The sequence below is a fragment of the Lynx rufus genome, unplaced genomic scaffold, assembly GCF_022079265.1.
Source record: "Lynx rufus isolate CCGP_SWC_20201006 ecotype Redwood Valley unplaced genomic scaffold, mLynRuf1.p SCAF_50, whole genome shotgun sequence".
In the NCBI taxonomy this organism is placed as follows: Eukaryota; Metazoa; Chordata; class Mammalia; order Carnivora; family Felidae; genus Lynx; species Lynx rufus.
The window spans coordinates 572,343-591,259 of NW_025814868.1; the positions used below are offsets into that span (position 1 = coordinate 572,343).

The 18,917-nt window shown below is 66.4% G+C and overlaps 3 protein-coding genes across 8 annotated transcripts; all 3 read right to left on the minus strand.

Annotated features, from left to right (window-relative positions):
- Window positions 1–844: 844 nt before the first annotated feature.
- CEND1 (cell cycle exit and neuronal differentiation 1) lies at window positions 845–3,319 on the minus strand. The gene is made up of 2 exons (XM_047100622.1): window positions 3,261–3,319; window positions 845–1,881 (listed from the first exon to the last, which is right to left on the minus strand). The coding sequence occupies exon 2, from the start codon at window positions 1,781–1,783 to the stop codon at window positions 1,334–1,336; it is 450 nt and encodes a 149-aa protein (XP_046956578.1). The 5' UTR covers window positions 1,784–1,881; window positions 3,261–3,319; the 3' UTR covers window positions 845–1,333.
- A 373-nt stretch (window positions 3,320–3,692) lies between these two features.
- On the minus strand, window positions 3,693–11,323 carry SLC25A22 (solute carrier family 25 member 22). Of its 3 annotated transcripts, none has more exons than XM_047100625.1 (11): window positions 11,297–11,323; window positions 9,149–9,320; window positions 7,962–8,122; window positions 7,735–7,860; window positions 7,477–7,532; window positions 6,759–6,849; window positions 6,150–6,268; window positions 5,867–6,041; window positions 5,602–5,756; window positions 5,417–5,492; window positions 3,693–5,346 (listed from the first exon to the last, which is right to left on the minus strand). In XM_047100625.1, exons 3-11 carry the CDS (start codon window positions 7,979–7,981, stop codon window positions 5,193–5,195), a joined length of 972 nt encoding a protein of 323 aa, XP_046956581.1. In that variant the 5' UTR covers window positions 7,982–8,122; window positions 9,149–9,320; window positions 11,297–11,323; the 3' UTR covers window positions 3,693–5,192. The 3 variants fall into 3 exon arrangements, with proteins under 3 accessions (XP_046956581.1, XP_046956579.1, XP_046956580.1); XM_047100623.1 differs by having other exon boundaries at window positions 7,962–8,125; XM_047100624.1 differs by lacking the exon at window positions 11,297–11,323 and adding an exon at window positions 11,211–11,233 and having other exon boundaries at window positions 7,962–8,125.
- A 573-nt stretch (window positions 11,324–11,896) lies between these two features.
- Window positions 11,897–18,123, minus strand: PIDD1 (p53-induced death domain protein 1). 4 transcript variants are annotated; one of them, XM_047100630.1, is made up of 16 exons: window positions 17,493–18,123; window positions 16,424–16,766; window positions 15,724–16,137; window positions 15,196–15,405; window positions 15,051–15,105; window positions 14,678–14,879; window positions 14,467–14,592; window positions 14,186–14,365; window positions 13,961–14,108; window positions 13,701–13,836; window positions 13,499–13,619; window positions 13,249–13,372; window positions 13,046–13,164; window positions 12,854–12,967; window positions 12,528–12,733; window positions 11,897–12,269 (listed from the first exon to the last, which is right to left on the minus strand). In XM_047100630.1, exons 2-16 carry the CDS (start codon window positions 16,725–16,727, stop codon window positions 12,026–12,028), a joined length of 2,703 nt encoding a protein of 900 aa, XP_046956586.1. In that variant the 5' UTR covers window positions 16,728–16,766; window positions 17,493–18,123; the 3' UTR covers window positions 11,897–12,025. The 4 variants fall into 4 exon arrangements, with proteins under 4 accessions (XP_046956586.1, XP_046956585.1, XP_046956584.1 ...); XM_047100629.1 differs by having other exon boundaries at window positions 13,267–13,372; window positions 13,469–13,619; XM_047100628.1 differs by having other exon boundaries at window positions 13,469–13,619; window positions 17,493–18,122.
- Between the last annotated feature and the right edge of the window lie 794 nt (window positions 18,124–18,917).

Here is an 18,917-nt window from a genome sequence, read left to right on the forward strand (position 1 = left end):
GGCAGGAGGGGCCGGCGAGGGCCGCCTGAAGCTCCCCATTCCTCCCCGGAAAGCCTGCTGGTGTGGGTGTGACCACCCCCCACCCCGGATGGGAAGCCTTCCCCCGGCCCCATGTAGGTGAGGACACCAGCCCAGCCATTGAACAATACGGTTTATTTCAGACTTGGCCTCCACTCAGGCCCGGGGTTCCTGTGGTTGGCTGGCCAGGCGAGGACACGTCGGGCTCCCGCAGTGCCCAGGGCCACCCTCCAGAGCCTGCCCGCTGTCCCCGTGCCAGGGGCCAAGCTGGGACCAGATGTGCTAAGGAGGGGCTGCACAGCAGTGTCCCTGCAGGCACAGAGGGGCGATGGACGTGGGTGCTGATCACCCACCAAGCAGCTCTATTCTACCTGTGTTATTGCACGTATACGCTTGTTAGAATCAAAGGGTGCTGGGAGAGGCGGGAGGGACCCCTCCATGCGCCCCCATCCCCGTCCTCCCCGCCAGGCTCCCAGCTGGCCCCAGGACAAGGAGGAGGCTCAGGGCAGGAAGTGAGGCGGTCCCAGCCTCGGGGGCTCCCCTGGAGCACAAGCCGGGTGAAGTATGGGAGCCCCCCTCCCCAGACCGGCCTTTGGGCTGTGTGTCCACCCAGCCAGGGTTCAGGTGATGGGCAGGGGTGGCATAGAAGGTCTGCCCCTATGACTATTTGACTCAGGGCAGCCCCGCTACTCCGGCCCTGCCCAGGTGGAACACCCCCCACCCCAACCCTGCCCAGCTACAAAGGGCAGAAATGGGGTCCCACTGCACCGGCTCCGCCCAGATGGACCTCCCCCAACCTTGCCCAGCTACAAACAAAGAGCAGAAATGGGGAGAGTGAAACAGCCGTACCCTTTAATGTCTCCACACGGGCTGGGCCCTTGCCAGAGCCCGTCCCAGACCCCTACCCAGCCCTGGGGCCTCTCGGCACAAGCTGGCGCACATGAGTGGGTCCGCTGTGGACGCACCTGCCCAGAGGCGGTGGGCCACACTCACAGTCCACTCTTTCCACTGCCCCCGGCCAAGACCCCTGCCCCAAGCTGGAGCTCTGTCTCGTGTTCCTCAGTAAACTCCGGAGCCTGGGCTCCTTCTGCCCCAGAGACTGGGAAGGGAAAGTGCTGGGGGGCCAGTGAGGGGGCCTGGTTTCCATTGCTCGCCTGTCCGGCTCTCTCCCTCCGGGTGTATGTGGGGGTAAACGCGTATATATGTGTATATCATGTATGTACGTATGTATACATAGCTGTGTGTGAGCTCGGCATGCACTACATTCCTGAGGTCTGTACAGGAAGTGGCTGGGCCCCCACCTGGGCACCAGCCATCATTTTTTCCGGGCCAGGAAGGCCACACCAAGAATTAGGGCTGCGGCTGCCACAGCCACACCCCCAGCCACCAGGAACGGGGTCAAGTTCTCAAAGGGGCAAGGGCCTCGGCCCCCTGAGCCCCCGCTGGGGGCTTCGTCCTCCTCAGCGCCGTCCCCGGGGCCCTTGGGCTCGGGGGTTGCATCCGGGCTGCTGGGGGCTGCAGGGGCCGGCTTCAGGTTGCTGTGGTTATTGAGAAGCGTAGGGTCTGCCTTGGCAGGGGTCTTCTTGGCAGCCGGTGGCGTGGCGGCCGCTGGAGGCTCCTGCTTCTCTGCCTGGGCCTCCTTCTTCCCAGGTTTCGCCGAGGGAGCTTTGCCGTCCACAGCTGGCGGGGCTCTGGCCTCAGCAGCGGCCTGGGGAGCCTTGGCGTCGGGCTTGGGGCTACTGGCCGGCTTCCCTCTGGGCTCCATGGCGGGTGGTGCTGGCAGGCTTCGTGGGGTGTGCGTGAACAGGCAGGTAGCTGGACCACGGCGGCTCAGGACAGCTCACTCCTGGGCATTATCCAGGCCTGGAGAGAGACACAGTGAGGCTGTGGCCAGAGACTCAGCCCTCCTGTTCAGCCCCTACCACCTTGCCCCCGTAGGGACCCTGTCCAGTTCTCCGGACCAACCCCCAGCTCTGGGTGCCTGCTCTCCACCTCCCCCCGACCACTCCCTGAGAAGCCCCTCCCACCACACAGGCAGAGCCTCTGGGCCCTGAACAGGCCGGGGGTGCCGGAGGAGACCGGCCAGAGACCTCAGTTTCCTCCTTTGCAAAATGGTCCTGCCCATACACGTGCTGTTTCCATCTGACGCCAGGGTAGGGAGGCCCTTGATGGGGAAGTGAGACCCCACCCGGCCCCGAGGAGGGTATGTGGTCAAAGTAGGGCATGGCAGCTAGGGTGCGCCTGGGGCAGAACCAACCAGATACCGTCTCAGGAAGACTGGGTCCAAGTAGAGAGGGGGCAGGGCAGGAATCCAGAGTCTGGGCTCTCTGGTGCCAGCAGGGTGGGTGTGGGCCCCAGGCTGCCACAGCAGGAATGCAACACACCTGAGGTGTCTCCCCAGGAGGCTGGAGAAGCCAGTCAGACAGGCGGTGACAGGCCTGTGCCTCCTGGAAGGCATCCGCCCCTCCCCAGCCCCTGGTACCCACCCCAAGGACAGCTTCGCCTGCTCCAGTTCAAGGGCAGGGAGTCCTTCCCGAGTCTGAGGCTGCGCCTGCCTCTAGGGCAAGGGGGGCGGTTTCCTGGTGTGAGCCCGGAGTGGACAGACCACGTCAGTCAGTCCCAGCACCCTCAAATCTGGGCCAGGGCAGAGCATCGGGGCTCGGGGCTGTAGGAGAGGCCTGGCCCAGACCCTCAGTGTTTGAGTTGGGGGTACCGGGGACGCTGAGCTGGGCCCGAGTCCGCTCTCCCCAAAGACCTGGACACCAGCCGTCTGCCTCTCCTCCGTGAGGATTAGAACCCCCCAGCCCCTCCTCCCGCCTCCACCCCCACCTGCACGGGGAGAGGGCGCCCACTGGGAAGCAGCAGCCCAGGTTTTCCACCCAGGCCAGGCACACTAACCACACCTGAAGGTCACCTGTAGGTCACAGCATGATGGGGGTGTCCTGAGAGCAGCCCAGCTGCTGGCCCGCTTCCCAGGGAGCTCCAGCGGCCCCGCAAGCCCTGCCGTTGTGGGTGGGCACCCAGCTGCTGGGCGCCAAGTTTGCAAAGGGCAGGTGGTCTGCCTCCCCACCCCCCCACCCCGTTATTTTTGTCTCACACTGACGTCACCCCCCTCCCCCTCCCAGGAGCCGCCGGGCTGGAGCGAGCCAGGGGCCCCGCACGCGCCCCCAGTGACCTTCAAGGCGAGAGCCCGCGATCCGCCCCGCGGGGCCGCCCCGGCCCCGGAGACCCCAGTGCCTTACGCTGCTGCTCCCGGTGCTCCCACCTCGGCGCTGCGCGCTCTCCGCGGGACCAGGGCCGGCGGCGGGCGGGCGGCGGCTGCGGCTGCGGCTGCGGGGACTGGGAGTTTCCCACAATGCACTGCTCTCAGCGCAGCGAGCCGAGGGGGCGGGGGCTACCTCGCCGCCGGCTCCGCCCGCCCGCAGCCACCCGGGGGCCCCCCAAACCCAGCTCCGCCTTTGATCCCCAAGGCGGCTTGCAGTCAGGAAAGCAAGGGGTGGACGCTGCCCTTCCCGCACCCCCAACCCAGCCAGAGCAGGAGTCCGGTGGTTGGCCCAGGCCCGGTGCCGGTCAGCGGGTGGGCGGTCAGAGGGAGGTCTGCAGGAGGGAGGCCAGTCCCAAAGAGAAGACTGCCCTCCCCCAGTCGGTTCCAACAGATCTCAGAGAAGAGGGTATCTACTTAGAATATTTATTTATCTTCTTACAGGACAAGACACAAAAAGTTACAACTTCTTAAATCTCTTCAAAAGAAAAAAATATAATTCTGTAAGCAGCAGCAGCAGCTTCCAAGGTACAGATGTGGTGGGAGAGGACAGCTCCCAGGAACAACCGTGAACTCGGTGGGGGGGGGGGGGCCCAGGCCTGAGCCCCAGGTAGTGTCACTGGGAAGGGGCCTCCGGGGAGGGAGCCCGGGTGGGGGTACACAGCACCAGCACATCAGGATCAATCACCAACACAATCACATGGCCTGGGGTGGGGCGGAGCAGGGGTGGGGGGCAGGCCGGCTTCAATTCACAACATCAATGAAAGAGGGGGGTCCCGGGAGGGCAGAACTTCTGGAGTGTGGTCAGGGGCCTTAAGAAGAGGCCCAGAGAGTAGGGTGGGCCCTGGGAGGGCTGAGGGGGGCACGTACTGCCCCCAGAAATAAAGTGGGTACCCCCAGGCTCCTACTGGTCCTCATGCCTGCCCTCCCCACTGGCCAATCCCAGACCCAGGGCGGGGGGCAGGGGGCAGGGGGGTGTCTCTGAAGAGGGGTCTGCTGAGAGGCAACAAGAACCAGGCTGGAAAAATAAATGCCTGGATGGGGTCAGAGGGGAGCCTAGAGCACACGGCACAAACACGCACACATTGCCTGGCCACGTGGGTAAGGCCGGCGGCCCTGCCACAGCCCCATCTCTGAGAGGCCAGGCCAGTTGAGGGCTGGTGGACACGATCTGCCCCCCAGAACATTCTCACATGCACACAGACCTTATACACCATGGGTCCCCAGCCTGGGGTGGGGGTAGAGAGGCCCCACCGGGAGGGATGCTGGGTCCCACGGTAGAGTAGGGGGGCTTGCCCTGGGAGTCAGAACCCAGTGACCCCCCTGCACCTGGGACTCCTGGCTCAATATGGGGGGCAGGAGACCTCCTGCAAGGCTGGCTGGGGGGCAATGTGGAGTCCGGGCTGAGGCGAGAAGGGCGACGGCAAGGGGAGGCTGGACGGACGGACACAAGGATGGACAGAGCACTTGTGCTCAGCAAGTTAATAAATAGGTTTGTGCGGGGTCCCCTTTGTAGACTAGGGGCCAAGCCTCGGGGACGAGAGCTGGTAGACTGGAGGGTAGGGTCCCGCTTGCCCAGCCCAGGCCTGGGGGCCCCAGCCCAGAGACCAGCTCTGTCCCTGGGGGTGTTCAGGCCGGGGCGGAGCTGTGGCGGGGGCTGGCTCCAGGAATGTAAAGATTTCTGCGCTTTCTACATAAATACGACGTTGATCCCAATGGTCGTGCAGGCAGGACCCCTCGGGGGCCCCTGTGTGCACCACCCACGTGGACCCTGTGCCCCTCCTCTGCTTCCCCCCCCATCCACGTGCGGAGAGGCAGACAGAGACTTCCTCTCGCTCAGTCCTGGGCAGGCCACCCGGCTCCGGCCCCGCTCTGGTCCCACGCGGCTGGAGGGCATGGGTGGCCTCCGGGCTCAGTGCTGGGGCGGCTGCAGCAGCCCCAGCAGGGTCTCGGCGATGCCCAGGAAGTAGACCACTTGAGCGATGCCGAACAGCGGGGCGATGACCAGGGCACGGCAGTAGGCACCCTTCAGGAAGGCCGAGGGGCCCTCGTGCCTCAGGATCTTCCTGTGGGGGACGGGGCGGTCAGGGCTGGGGCCGGCCCACCCCCCACCCCACCCCCACGGGGCCTTCCCACCTGGCACAGTCCAGGAACCCAGTGTAGGTGTCCTCGTTGACTCCGCGCTGCAGCGACTGGAGTCTGGTCTTCACCACTGCGGGGCGGGCGGGGGGAGAGGCGGGTCGTGCAGATCAGCGTGGGGCCCTGCCCACCACCCACCCCACCCCTGGGCCTGCATCCCCAGCTGTGGCCCCGGCACTGACCGTCACAGGGGTTGACAGCCACGGCAGCCGTGCTCCCAGCCACACAGCCGGCCAGGAAGGACACGTAGAAAGGAGACTTCTCCGCGGATGCCGGACGGCCCAGCTGGTTCAGGTTGGCAAAGAGGGGGAAGTAGACGATGGAGAAGGGGACGTCCCTGTGGCGGGGGGGGGGGGGGGGGAGGGAGGGACGCTGGTGACCTGCGGGTGTGCGGTGGCCAGGCCTCCCTCCTTCCTCCCCTGACCCTCACCGTCCCCCCCCACCGACCTGAGCAGCGTGGCCCCCAGTCCCTTGTAGAGGCCGGCAATGCCCCGGCTCCGAAGCAGGTCCCGGGTCAGCTGGGTGGCTGTGGGCCGGGGGGTGGCCGTGGCCTCCACGGAGGGCTGGGCGCCCCCTTGGGCCGACAGCTGGGCCTGGGCAGCCAGTATCTTCTTCTGGGCGGCTGGGGAGAGAAGGGATGGGCCTGCTTGCGAGGGGGGGTGGGGCGCCGGGAGCGGGGCCCTGGCTGTTGCCCCCATCCCAGCTCTGCGTCCCCGCCCTGCACCCTCACCGAGGCGGCCGGCGTCCTGAAGCTGGATCTTCAGCATCTCCATGGGGGTGGTCACAATCACCTGGCAGGTGCCAGCTCCACAGCCCGCCAGCATCTCCTTAAACAGGGTCAGCTTCTGCCTGCGGGGAAGGAGTAAGGCCCGCGGCGCAGAAGCTGAAGCCCCTGCCTCCCTGGGGGTGAAGCGTACAGGGAGTGGGAGAGGCGGACGCAGTCCCGTGGGGGTACAGCGCCCTCCAGCCCTGGCACCGAGCCCAACAGACAGATGGCCCCACGAGCAGGGCCTGGGAAGGTGGGAGGACCGTTCTCACGTACGCAGCCCTGGAAAAGCTGGGGGTCTCAAGTACCCAACGGGCCACCCTTTCGGTCCCACCCTCGGGTGACAGGGGAGCTGGTCAGCACCCCCCAAATCCCACCCCGCAAGGGGCAGTTCACAGTGGCCGGGGGCCAGGACCACTGGGGCCTAAGCACCACTGACTCGGCATCCGCTTCCCTCCCTGGGCAGGAGGCGGAGAGGGAGTCAAGGTGAGGGGCACAGGAGGGCAGAGCTTTTGTCCTTTGTCAGGAGACACACACCCCTCCCCCTCACAACCTTGGCCCCCAGCCCCTCACCCGTCCTTGGAGAGCTGATATCGAAAGAAGTCGTTGGCGGCCAGCTTGATGGCCTTCTCCGGGGTGACGAGGGTCAGGTTCACGGCGGCTCCTGTGGGGTTGGGGAGGCTCTCAGCCAGCACTAGCCTCCCAGCTGGCAGAGCCCTGCCCCCGTCACTCCTTGGCCCGCTTCTCCTGCCCTCTCACCCACATTGGTGCCAGGCGGGGCAGGACCGGGCAGGGACAGGGGCAGTGCCTCCTCCAGGCTCTCTTCTCCCCCTCCCAGAGGAGCACCTCCCCTGGAGGACGGGGTGCTCACGCTGCTGGGGCCAGGGCTGCTGGGGAGGCAGCGGCGAGCCCCTCGAACGGCGTCTGGGCAGATCCAGGCCTGAGGATTGTCTCCTAATCGGCTTTGCAGCAGCACCCCCACCCCCTCCCGTCTCCCGGCACAGATGGAGCCCCACCTGCCCAGAAGCCGAGGGACAAGGCTGCAGCCACCATGGTAGAGACACCGTGTCCTGCCATGCTGGCAGGCAGCGGGGGTGGGGGCGATGCCGCAGAGGACTGCCCTCCCCGCGGGTCCCACCCTGTGTCGTTGGCCCAGCACCCAGACCCCCGTGGGTCACGTCCACACCCACACACCTGGCCCAAGCGTGCCGCCCTGCCTGGTGCTGCCACCTGCCTCCCAGCTCCTCCAGCCGGGCCCCTCTACCCACGCCTGCCCCACCCCCGGCCTCACCTCGGTACATGCCAAAGTAGCCCTCCGAGCGGACGGTCTTGATGAGGCAGTCAGACCTGCAGCCAAGGGGAGGGGGTGAGCTGGGGACCGGCGACAGAGCTCCCCAGGCCTGCCCTGCCCTCAGTTTCCCCTTTTGTGGAACAGGGTGAGGGAGGCAGGAGCAGGGCTTAGGAGTCTGAGCCTCACCGCACTGCCCGCCCCCGCAGCCTCACGAACTCCCCCCCCCCCACCCCCTCCCCCTCCCCCTCGCACACTCACATGCTGCTGTACACGCGCTGGCCATTCTGCTGGTTCTGCAGCCTGGTCTTGGCCAGGTCGATGGGGAACACGCAGGTGACCCCGATCAGCCCGGCGATGCCGCCATTGATGAGCTTGGCTGGCAGACTGAGAACAGAGGGAGCGTCAGGAGAGCGGCCTCCCCGGCCATAGGTCAGGACACACGGGGTAGGGTGGAGCCAAGACCAGAGGCAGGGTCGCGTTCTGACCTGATCTGCTTATCAGCCATTTAACTGAGCGCGCCCAGGTAGGAGCCGGAGAGGTGGACGGTGGAAGACGGATGGACGAGGTAGAGGCGGCAGAGGGTGGGCGGGACAGAGGGGGAGGGGCGGTCCTCCACTTTCTGGGGAATTTCAAAACCACCACTTCTCTTCTAGAAGAGGGTGAGGAATCAGCAGAGGGAGGAACAGGCCACACAGAGGCACATCAGGGAAGTAAGCTTCCCCCCCAGGCGCCCTCCCCAGCTCTCGTGCCGGGTCACCAAGCCCCTCACCCACCCGTGGCCCCATCTCTAGGGCCACCTGCTTTCCCCGCAGCCACCCCCCTGCCTGTGAGTCCTCCCAGCTGGCCTCGCTCACGCTCACACACACTCACGTGCACACTGAACACACACGTGAGCGCACTCTGCCTTTAAAGGGCCAGGCGCCTCTCCGGGAGTCAATTTCCCGGCCGGCCGGGCGTCTCAGCCCTGGACTGCGGGTGACCCCCTCATCCTTGAGCAGCGGCGGCTGGTGCCTGCCCTCTTCGGGATGGGGCTGGAGGCGCCGAGGAGCCCCCCAGCCCGAGCTCAGCTCACAGCTACCCAGGTAGATGACACCACGCCAGGAGCCGGCTCCACTGCCGTGGCTCCTCGAGGACAGACCCCTCCCCGCGGACAAGCACCGTGCTCACCCACCCCAGCCCTGCACCCACCCTCCTGTCCACCCTTCCCAGGAATCTCTCTCCCAGACACACGGACGGACACACACACACACACACACACACACACACACACACACACACAGACCGGGGCTTCGGAAGCTTCAGGGGTGTTTGGGGCACAGGCTAGGGGGCAGCTGGGAGGGGATGGCTGGCTCTCTGAGGCTCGATGTGGTTGGTTCCCCCATCCACCCTAGGGGCTGGAGGAGACAGGGCCCCTCTCACTAGGCGCAGGGCAGGAAAGCCAGAGCCGAGCTCAGGAGCCTCCTGTCGGGGGCCCCCCAGAGTCCTGGGGCCGGCCCCGCTGCCTCTGCCGGGGCCCCCACCCGCAGCACTGCCGCCCAGGGTCACAAGGCTGGCTCACACCCGTGGTCCCTCTGAGGACTGGCGACCTTCACCTCGGCTTTCCCAGGCCAGCCATCCCCCGTGTCCCCGGCCCTCCGGCCCCATCACCTCCGAAGCCCCCAGTCCCGCTCACCCCGAGGACGGCACTCAGCTCCTCCAGGACTCCAGCCCGCGGGGCTCACAGAGGAGATCCAGTGGCCGAGGGAGGTGCCGGCGGCACGGATTGGCCGCTGGGCGGGGCGGGGCCGGCCTTTGGGGGGGCGACTTTCTCTTTCACTTTGGGCGCGCCTAGGCTCCCCGCAGCCCTGGGAGAAGGGATGGGAAGGGGTGTGACGGCTTCGGAGAGGCAGGGCCAGCCTCAGAGATTTGATCGGCCCAAGGGGCGGTGGGCCTGACTCAGGCCGACCCGGCCAAGCCAAGCCAGCTGCCCACAAGCACCCCAGCCCACGGCTGCCGCGACCCCAGCTGCCCAGTGGCTTTCCGTCTGCAGCCCACAGGCTGGATTTGTCTAGGACTCCGGGACCCAGAGAATGGGGCGCTCTCTGTGCCCAGGCACCCTGGGCACAGATATGGAGAATATCTGGTCCCTAGGGGGGTGAGGGGAGGAGTCTGTGCCCACTCCTCTTTGTGAAACTTGTGTGTATGTTGGATGAAGACACGTTTCGTGGAAACCTCACCCTAGGGCACAGGAAGACGAACCCGTTTACTAAAGACACCAGAGAAGGGGTGGCTAGGTCTCCAGAGGCCACTGGCTGCCGCCCATAGGACCACTCACCTGCCAGGTCCAGAGGGCATGAGGACTGGCACTCCCAGAGCCCTCTGCCCTGCCAAGGGCCCCCGACGCACACGCCCAGGGCCTCAGTCCTCAGGACCTGCTTCCCCAGGCCCCATCCTACAGATAAGGGTGTGACCTCTGAACTTCAGCCTGACCTTCCCCTCCCCACCCCCACCCCACCCTCTGCCACGTATAGGCTGGCCGCAGCCAGCTCTCTGCTGCCCTAGGCTGTCAGGGGCAGGGTCCGGGTCCTCCCTCTGGTCTCCCAGAGGTCTACCCCTGCCCTCTGGGGAACTGAGTGAGCACCTGCCTCCCGCAGCACCACCAGATCCCACCTCCCACCCAAGGGAAGGGACACCTGGGTGACGGGGGTCCCGAAGTCAGACAGACCGTCAAGATGAGGAGGGGAGCAATGAGGCAGGCCCAGAGATCCCAAGCCTGAGAAGACAGTGAGTCCTGGGGCCCCACATCACAAGCCACAGTCTGCAAAATGGAACAGGGAAGACGGTCGCTGGACCGACAGCCGTGACATGGAGGGGCTCTGCCTGGGGAGACTGGCCAGGGGTCCAGTGGACCCGAAATCCCCTCTGTCCGTCCTCACTCCGTGGTTCCCACCCCTGCTTATGGGACAGCTGTGGAAGGCCTTCCCTCTGCCCCTCTTGTTGCCACAGGAACCCGGCCTCCAGAGCCAGGCCTGAGGCCCAGGGCTGTCCGTCCTCACTGTCCCCTTCTCCACTTGTACGGCCAGGTAAACTAAGGACCTGAGCAGGCTGGGGCCGGTGCTGCCCACAGAGACCATTCACGGGGTGATTCCGCTACTTCCAGACCCACCCGGGGAGAAAATCTCCCACCAGGGAAGCCGCGGAGCTCCCCTACCCCCACGAAAGGCGATGGGGGTGACGCTCAGTCTGGCACTGGCCACAGGCTCCCATTCAACCCCCCCCCCACCCCCCGCTAGTCCCGTCCCCGTTGGAGGGGGCGCTTTCTATCCTGTCAGAGGGGCCCCAATCCGCAGACAAAGGAGGCTTGGGTTGGGGGCTGCGGACTCCAGCTCAGAGGCCGGCTCAGGCCCCCCTGTCCCTTCCTCTGGAGGGGACGCAGACCGGGCCCGGGCGGTCACGCTGCCCCCACCAGGCCATGGCGACTCCAGCCACGCACGTGTCCACACAAGTCCGGCGGGGGTCCCACGTGTGTGCCCCCCCGCCCCCACCCCCGCGGCCTGGCCTCTACTGCTTGGGCAGTAGCCCCAGCTGTACCCACCCCGTGGGGACACGTGTGCGCGGGGAGCGCGCCCGGCACCGCCCGGGGTCGCGCACGGCCTCCCACACCCGGGCGGCAGCTGGTCGGAGCATCCGCCGGCCCGGGACGCCCCACCCCCCCCCAACCCCGGAGGCGCCTGGTCGGGGCAGCTGTCACCTACCCCGGCCACCTCGGCGCCCCTCGCCCCCGCAGCCGGGCCGCACTCGGGTGGACGCCGCAGAAGGGACAGGCCGGGCGGGCACTCACCGCGCGCTCTGCCGCCGCCGCCGCCGCCGCCGCCGCGCTCGCCTCCCCGCCGTGCCGCGCGCCCGGCTGCTCCGAGGCGCGGAGACGCGTCCGCTCGGCGCTGCGCGCTCCGCCCCCTGCCCCCGGCCCTCGGCAAGCGGGCTCCGGCTCCCCCTCCCGGCCGCCGCGGCCACTGCGCCCGCCCGGCCGCGGCCCGGAGGCCCCAAAAGGCCCTTCCTGCGTCTCTGGGCCTCGCGCCCCCGCAAGGGCCAGGGACCCAGTGATTAGTCCTGCCGGGCCAGCAGGTGGCAGAGAATGCTGCGACGGGGGTGTCCTAGGGCAGGGTGGTGTCCCGGGCCTCGCAGTAGGTGCTTGGAGAGATGGGAGCTGGCCCGGCACCTGCCCGCCAACAGGGCTGACGCACCACCCCGCACACAGGTGACCCTACCCACCCGTGCCTCGCCGTTACTTTGCAGCTGTAGCCCCTCTCCCTCCCGGGCACATGGGAGCAGCAGGCGAGCAGGTAGTGAAGTCTTCACACAGGGCCCCATCCCAGCTGAGCCCAGGCCTCTGATCTCAGGCCACCCGCCTTCCACCCAACAAATAAACTGAGCTCTGAGAAGCCGCCAGAACAGTACATATGTGTTACACGCGGTAGGGGCGAGGGGAACAGGGAGTCACTGTGCCCACGCACAGGGAAGGCACCCACTGGCCAGGGTGCATCAGGGGCCAGCCCAAAGTCAGTGGGGTCTAGGCCTGGGCAGACTCTGGGGACGGTGATGCTGAAGGGTCCGGTGGGGCCAGGCCTGTGCGCTGGATGCTGTCCTCATACTTCTGGCGGCCGAGCTCCAACACCGCCCTCACCTCTTCGGCTACGTCCAGCCGGTCACTCTGCTCCAAGGCCTGGACGAGGCGCCCCACGGCCCCCGGCTGCCCGGCCTGGCGCTCAGCCCAGGAGAAGAGCATGTGACGGATCTGGCCGTCCAGGTCGTCCCTGGGGGGGGGGGGGCAGGGGGAGTGGTGACCCAGAGGCCCAGCCACCACACCCAACGTTCTGCTCGCCCTCCTAGGGCGGGTTCCCTGCTCCCTAGGTGGGATGTGGCCAGACCCTCCCTTTCCTGCCCGTTGGCCCTGTCCCCACCCACCTGGGGCAGAACTTCAGCCAGCCTCAGGGAAGGTCCTCCTGGCGGCTGCCAGGACCCAGGCCTGAGGCTGGTCCAAAGCCAGCATTAGCAGGCCCGGAGGAACTCACCGGAACTCATGCCTGATGCGCTGCAGCTCACGGTAGGGCATGCCGAGGTGCAGGGCCACAGCTGGCCAGTCAGGGCCCAAGCGTCCGGCCACGTTCAGCAGGTTGCTCTGGGTCAGGAAGCCGGTCTCAGCATCACCCAGGTTCAATGGTGCCAGGGAGAGGCTAGTCCCCTGCCCCTGCCCTGGCGCCTTGGACCCCCGCAGTCTCTGTGAGGAGGAAGGGGTGCAGTGAGCCCTGCCCTCTGCCCCCCCCCCGGCCTCCCCGCTCCCGGCCTCTGTGCCACCCCTGCCCCCTTCACACACACTGCCCCCCACCCCAGGCCACACCGGCAGCTTGATGGGCAGAGTGGCCATCCACGGGCTGTCTGTGCCCTTGCGGTGCCGGGCCGCCTCGGCCTCCTCGGGCACGTCCTCGGGCACTGCTCCCCGGTAGAAGGACACCTGGGGATGGGATGAGGTGGGGCTCAGTGTTCTGGCCTCTGCCCAGGCAGCCTGGGGCTCCCTGCCCACTTGACCCACCTGGCCCCTCACAGCCTGAGCCTGTCGGTCCAGGGTTGTGGTCACATACACCTCCTTCACGTTCTTCAGGTGTGAGTAAAAGACAAAACAGACCCTGCCCTGCACGCAGTCTGGGCGGTCTGGGGGCGGGGATGGGTTCAGCGGGGAGCCTGGGGAACAGACCCCAGCGTCCACCCACCGCCCCCAAGGAGGGGGGGCCATACCAGCATCCACGTCAATACCCTTCTCGAAGGCAGCGAAGAATTTTTCGCCCTCGAACATCTCCACCGTGTCAGAGGGCTCGGGGCCTCGGTACCGCTCCAGCAGCCGCCGCAGGGTGGCATCCACCTGGGGGGGGGGGGGGAGGGGGCGCCCGCTGGCTCGGAGCTCCACGCCCGCACCCCCGCACCCGGACCTCACCCCTCGGCCCTGGCAGACGCCCACCTTGCTGAGGGGCAGACACTGCAGCAGCACCTGCTCGGGGTCGCGGCGTCGCTGCAGCGCGATGAGGCTCACGCGGTGCAGCCGCAGCCGCTCCCAGGCCTTGCGAGCCAGGCCCTCCACGCGGGTCTTGGCGGTGTACCAGAGCCAGTACCTGCGGGGCTGCGCGTGAGTGTGGCCTGGACTAGCGTCCTGCGGGGAGGGGCCGAGGGAGCGGGGGTGGGGGGGCACTGACCAGGAGAAGTGCGTGACCCGGAAGCGAGCATACAGGTGGGTGAGCTCCAGGGCCACCTGAGTGGTGATGTCATCCCACGTGGCTTCGGGTGGGGTCCGGTACAGCAGGTGAAGGCACGAGCGATCCAGACTGAGGCCTAGGGACGCGAGGGGGTGGGAGGCTGAGGCCACCCGCGCAGGGGCTCCCCGTCTGAGCGCCGCCCCCTCAACCCAGCGGCCGGGAATTCAGGTGGGCCGGACGGACGGCCGGCCGCCTCTCACCTGTGACGCCGGGGGGCAGAGGCAGCTGCACTGTGACCGGCTGGAGGAAGCTGGGGGGGCCGCTCTGGGAGAGGCAGAGCAGGGGGCTGGCCGCCGCCCCGGGCTCCTCCAGCAGGGCCCGAAGCTCCCCGCTGGCCACGCGCACCACCTGGGGCAAAGAGGCCACCTGAAGGCTCACCTTTGTCTTGAGGCGGCCCCCGCCGCCCGCCCCGGCCCTGCCTGTACCTGCATATAGACCTGCCGAGGCTCGTCAGTGGCCCCAGGGGGGAATGTGACCTTGACCCCAGGATGTCCCGAGGAGTACAGCAACGTCCCCTCTGGTGGCACCAGGCAGGCGTTGGACACAGGACGCGAAACCACGAGGAACCATGAGAAGTGGGGCACCTGGCAGTGGGCCCAGAGCCGCTGGGCACGGGGGACGAGAGTCAGGGGGAACAGAGTCAGAGCGGGGACAGGGTCTGGGCAGAGCCGTCGGGCGGGGGGGGGGGGGCCACAGTGGCTCTCACCTTGGGTGTCTCTTCTTCCAGATGAGTCTCCAGGTCACCCCAGCTGTCATCATTCAGGGTCCTGACCACCACCTCACGGCAACGCCGGGCCCGCGGGGGCACAAAGAGCAGCCACAGGCCCACCTCCTGCCAGGCAAGGGTGGCGTGAGCGCTGGGCCCAGGCCTGGGCCCTCATCACCTGCACCCCACCCCTGACTTGTTCTGGGCGTGCCTGCTGGAAGGCCACCCCGTGGGGCTGCAGCTCCAGGACGTGGCTGAGCAGAGAGTCGTGGGGACCCAAGGGGACGAGTCGCGGCTCCGGCAGCCGTAGTCGATAGTGGATGCTGACAGGGGTGGCAGTGGCCCCAGCAGGGAACTGCAGGCGGACGCCACAGGCCAAGGTCACCGAGCAGCCTTGGGGGGTCACGAGGAAGCTGCACGACAGGGCGGACATCCAGTCAGACACAGAAGGCATGCGTACATCTGAGTTGGGCACCCCTAGGAAACCGTGGGAGACCCCGGAGGCACGAGCAAGGTGTCCATCAGGGACAGGGTGACAGGGCCAGGACATGCTTGTCTGGCCCCATCTCTCCTCCCCAACACACCTGTCCAAATCTGAGTTCAGGAACAGCCTGGGCATTTCTGGGATCGTCGGTGTCCCTATGGAGGGACAGGAAAGCTGTTAGAATAGCCATGGCACCTGCCCCCTCGGCCTGCCTGTGGCCTGACCTCCCCCAGCAACAGGCCTACCTGGGGGACTGGGGAGGGCAGGCGGGGCCTCGCCCAGGGGATTCCCCCGAAGGCGCACAAAGGGGGCGTCCAGTAGCTCAGGGGGCACGTCCCGGAGCTGGTTGTCCCTCAGATCTAGTCGGGTGAGCAGCGGGAGGTGGGCCAGGCCGGTGGGCACCGAGGTCAGGAGGTTGCTGTGCAAAACAAGCAGCCGCAAGGACCGCAGCCCCGCTGCGGGCAGGTGCCAGCTCAGGGCCAGCAGAGGGCCATGCAGGGCCACCCCAGCCCTGGCCAGGACGGGACACTCGCACTAGTCCCGTCTCTGCCCGCTCTGGCCAGACTCAGGGGGCTTGGGAAGTCTGTGCAGGGGCCTCCACAGCTGGGGAAGGGAAGGCAGGCAACGGTCACCTAGGGGGGTGGAGGCTCTGAGGTGGGCCAAGCCTGTGTGTGCAGGGGCCCCTGTGGAGGACAAGGGGGCCCACGTGAGAGTGGAGGCCAGGCACTCCCCGTCAGGCCCAGGGAGCCAAGAGGGCCATGGCTCCTACTCACCAAGGGAGGCTGGGAGGCTCTGCAGCCGGTTGGAGGCCAGGTTGAGCTCGGTGAGGCTGCTCAGGCCTCCAATCTCAGGGGGCAGAGTGTCCAGAAGGTTCTGTGAGAGATCGAGGCACTGCAGGGTGGACAGGGCTCCCAGCGCTTTGGGCAGCGTTCGCAGGCAGTTGTGGGTCGCATAGAGGAAGGTGAGGGCGGGAAGGGCGCCCAGAGCCTCAGGGAGCTCTGAGAGGTGGTTGTGGGAGAGCAGGAGGGTGCTCAGACCATGCATCTGGGGGATGCAGCCCGGCAGCGTCTCCAGGCTGTTGAAGCTCAGGTCTAGGTGGGCCAAGTGGGTCAGGCCACTCAGGCCAGCAGGCAGTGTGGTCAGGGAGCCCCGGAGGCAGGCACCCAGCACATCCCGCTGTTGCCCACCTGGAAAGGGGAAAGGGGAAAGGGGAAAGGGGGAAGGCAGATGTGGCCCTCAGAGCCAGAGTCAGGTCCCCGCTCAGAGGCACAGACTTCTCCTAACCCCACCCACACAGGGACAGACTGAGACGCCAGCAGACGGACACTGCAGGCTCGTCTGGGCTGATAGCCATCACCCACGACCTGCCCCAGGAAAGACAGCCACGCTAGGGTCGGCTGGGAGCTGCGGTGTCCAGGAGCCCGGGCCCAGCCAGCTGCACCCTGTGAGGGGGTGGGACCAGGTGGGGCTCACCTCTGAGGACCAGGGAGCGAAGATGCCGCAAGCTGCACGGCACCTGGGCCAGGGTGGTCTCTAGCAGCCGAGGGTCCTCGTGGCTGCTCAGTTGCATGAACTGCACCTCCAGCAGCTGCGGGGACTGCCGGGCACACAGGTGTAGCAGCCGCTGGCAGCCCCCAGGGTACAGGTCCAGGCTCAGCCGGCTCCCAACCAGGAGAGGGGGGTCCCCGGGTTCTGCGTCCACAGCATCTACAGCATCTTGTGCGGCATCTTCTGTAGCAGCTGCCTCGGGCTCCAGCCCCTCCGCCACCGCAGCCATCGCCCACTGGCCGTCCTCGGGGGGCAGACATGTCCCAGCCTGCCAAGCAGGCCTGCTCAGGCAGGGCCTGGGAAGGCTGCAGAGTCAGGGGGAGGAGTGGGAGGGAGTGGGACTGGGCCCTCCTCCTGCTCAGGGGAATGGAGACTCCGGCTGGAGGGGAGTCCTTGAGCCAGGCCAGACGACCCACAGAGCCCAGGGCCTCGGCTGCACAGATCTTTGCTGGAATAGGGCTGGGAAATGAGCGCCCTAGAGCTAGGAGGGCGGCACGCAGGGAGACCTGTGTGCAGAGGAGCCTGGGAAACCTGCTGGGGCGGGGGTAGCGGGAGAGGAGGGAGAAGTGAGGCTTCACATCCCAATTCTGGACATCGGCACAAGGGACTCCTAGAGCTGTCAGCTCATCCTGGCTGTCTCCCTTCCCCGCCCCTTTCAGAGTTCTGGGTCCAGCCCCACCTCCAGCCTTCACACCCAGGAGCTTTGACCAGAGGTCAGGGACTCTTATCTGCCGCGTGGAGGCAGTGGCCCAGACGTGGAACAGGGTGATTGTGCCGGCATGTGTCAGAGAAGTGAACGTGTGTGGGGGGTGATGGGACCCCACTTCGTGACCGCTGGAGGAGGGTTCTCCCACGCTTCCCGTTCGCATCTCGGTCGGAAGATGAAGGCAGTGGTCTGCACACCCAGAGCTCCGACCGCCTGGGGGCCGGTCCTGGCCCCGAGAGCACCCCCGACCCCCACCGTCCCCACCGCCCGCCAGCGCCCCGCGCGTACCTGCCTTCCAGGCTGTGCGCGGTCCCCGGTGCGCGTCCGGCGCCGGGTTTCCGCCGGTGAGTTCCCGGAGCGGGCCGGGACTCCCGGTCCCGCCCAGTCAGGACACCCCTAGCTCTGTGGTGGGACCGCAGGCAACGGCCTCGGGGTCCCTCCCCGCCCCGCCTGCCCTCTGCCGGCCTGCAGCCCTGGAGACGCGGCCGCGGACCCCGACCGGCAGCCGCCAGCCCAGCTGCACTCGGCTTCCTGTTAGCCTGTCTCAGTCCAGCCTCTCCCGCCGCGAGGGCCCGCGTAGCGGCTGGGAAACCCGCCCTTTCAGAGGTTCCTGGCCCTCAGGCCCGCCCTGCTCCGGAGCTGGGCATTCTGGGCCCCTGTCAGAGTGAGCTGGTGCAAATCTCGGCACGGAGGAAGGCTTTGGGGGCCGATCGCAGCTGCTGCCGGAAGCCAGAGCTCTAAACGGGCCACTTCCCAGCCAGCCTCAGGGGCCTCCTTCTCCCCGGAGCCTTCCTGGGGCTCCTCTAGAGACCTTGTCCCAGCTCCTGTGATCCTATTAACTGGCAATCGCTCTGGGCCCAGTGACCCAGCAGTGGGCTTCCCCGCACGTTGCCTTTTTCAATCTTTGCACCTCGAAGGAAAGGAAATGGAGGCTATGACAGATTAGATCTTGCCCAAGGACTCATAGCCGGTAAGTGCCAAAGCCAAGAACTTCAAACCAGGTCTGACTCTCAGAGCCTGCCGTCCCTGTGTTCATTTGCCCACACTGCCGCACCCTCTTTCCTCCGATTCCCTAGCTATCACCGCCCCTTCCCCCAGGATGGGCAGTTCTGCCAGGCCCCCACTTTCCTGGCTCCTGTCCCCCACTCAGTTTCTACATAGCTGCCGGAAGTCTTAAAATAAATCACAGGAATACTATTCAGCTTTAAAAGGGAACAAAATTGGGATACGCGCACACACACATTACAACGTGCATGAACCTTCAGAAGATTGTTAAACGAAATGTCAGATCCAGAAGGGCAAACACTGTGTGCTTTCTCTAATACAAGGTCCCCAGAGTAGTCAAATTCATAGAGACAAAAAATTAAAATGGTGGGAGCCAGGAACTGGAAAAGAGAATAGGGAGTTACTGTCTAATCCAACTTGGGAAGATGAAAAACAGTCTGGTGATGGATGACGGTGACAGTTGTGTAATGTGAATGGACCCAATACGACTGAATTGGGTGATTAAAATGGTAGGTCTCATGTATTATTTTATCTCTAAAAATAAAAATCACAACCGGCTACTTCCCTAGGTATTGCAGAAGTCCCCTCCTTGCAAGGAGTTTCCCCACTTTACCCCAACTGTGAGACCTCGAACAAGAAAACCTTTCTGCGCCAGACAGCGAGGCCGCCCACAGGAACCGTGTGGTTTGCATGAACACACCCGTGCTT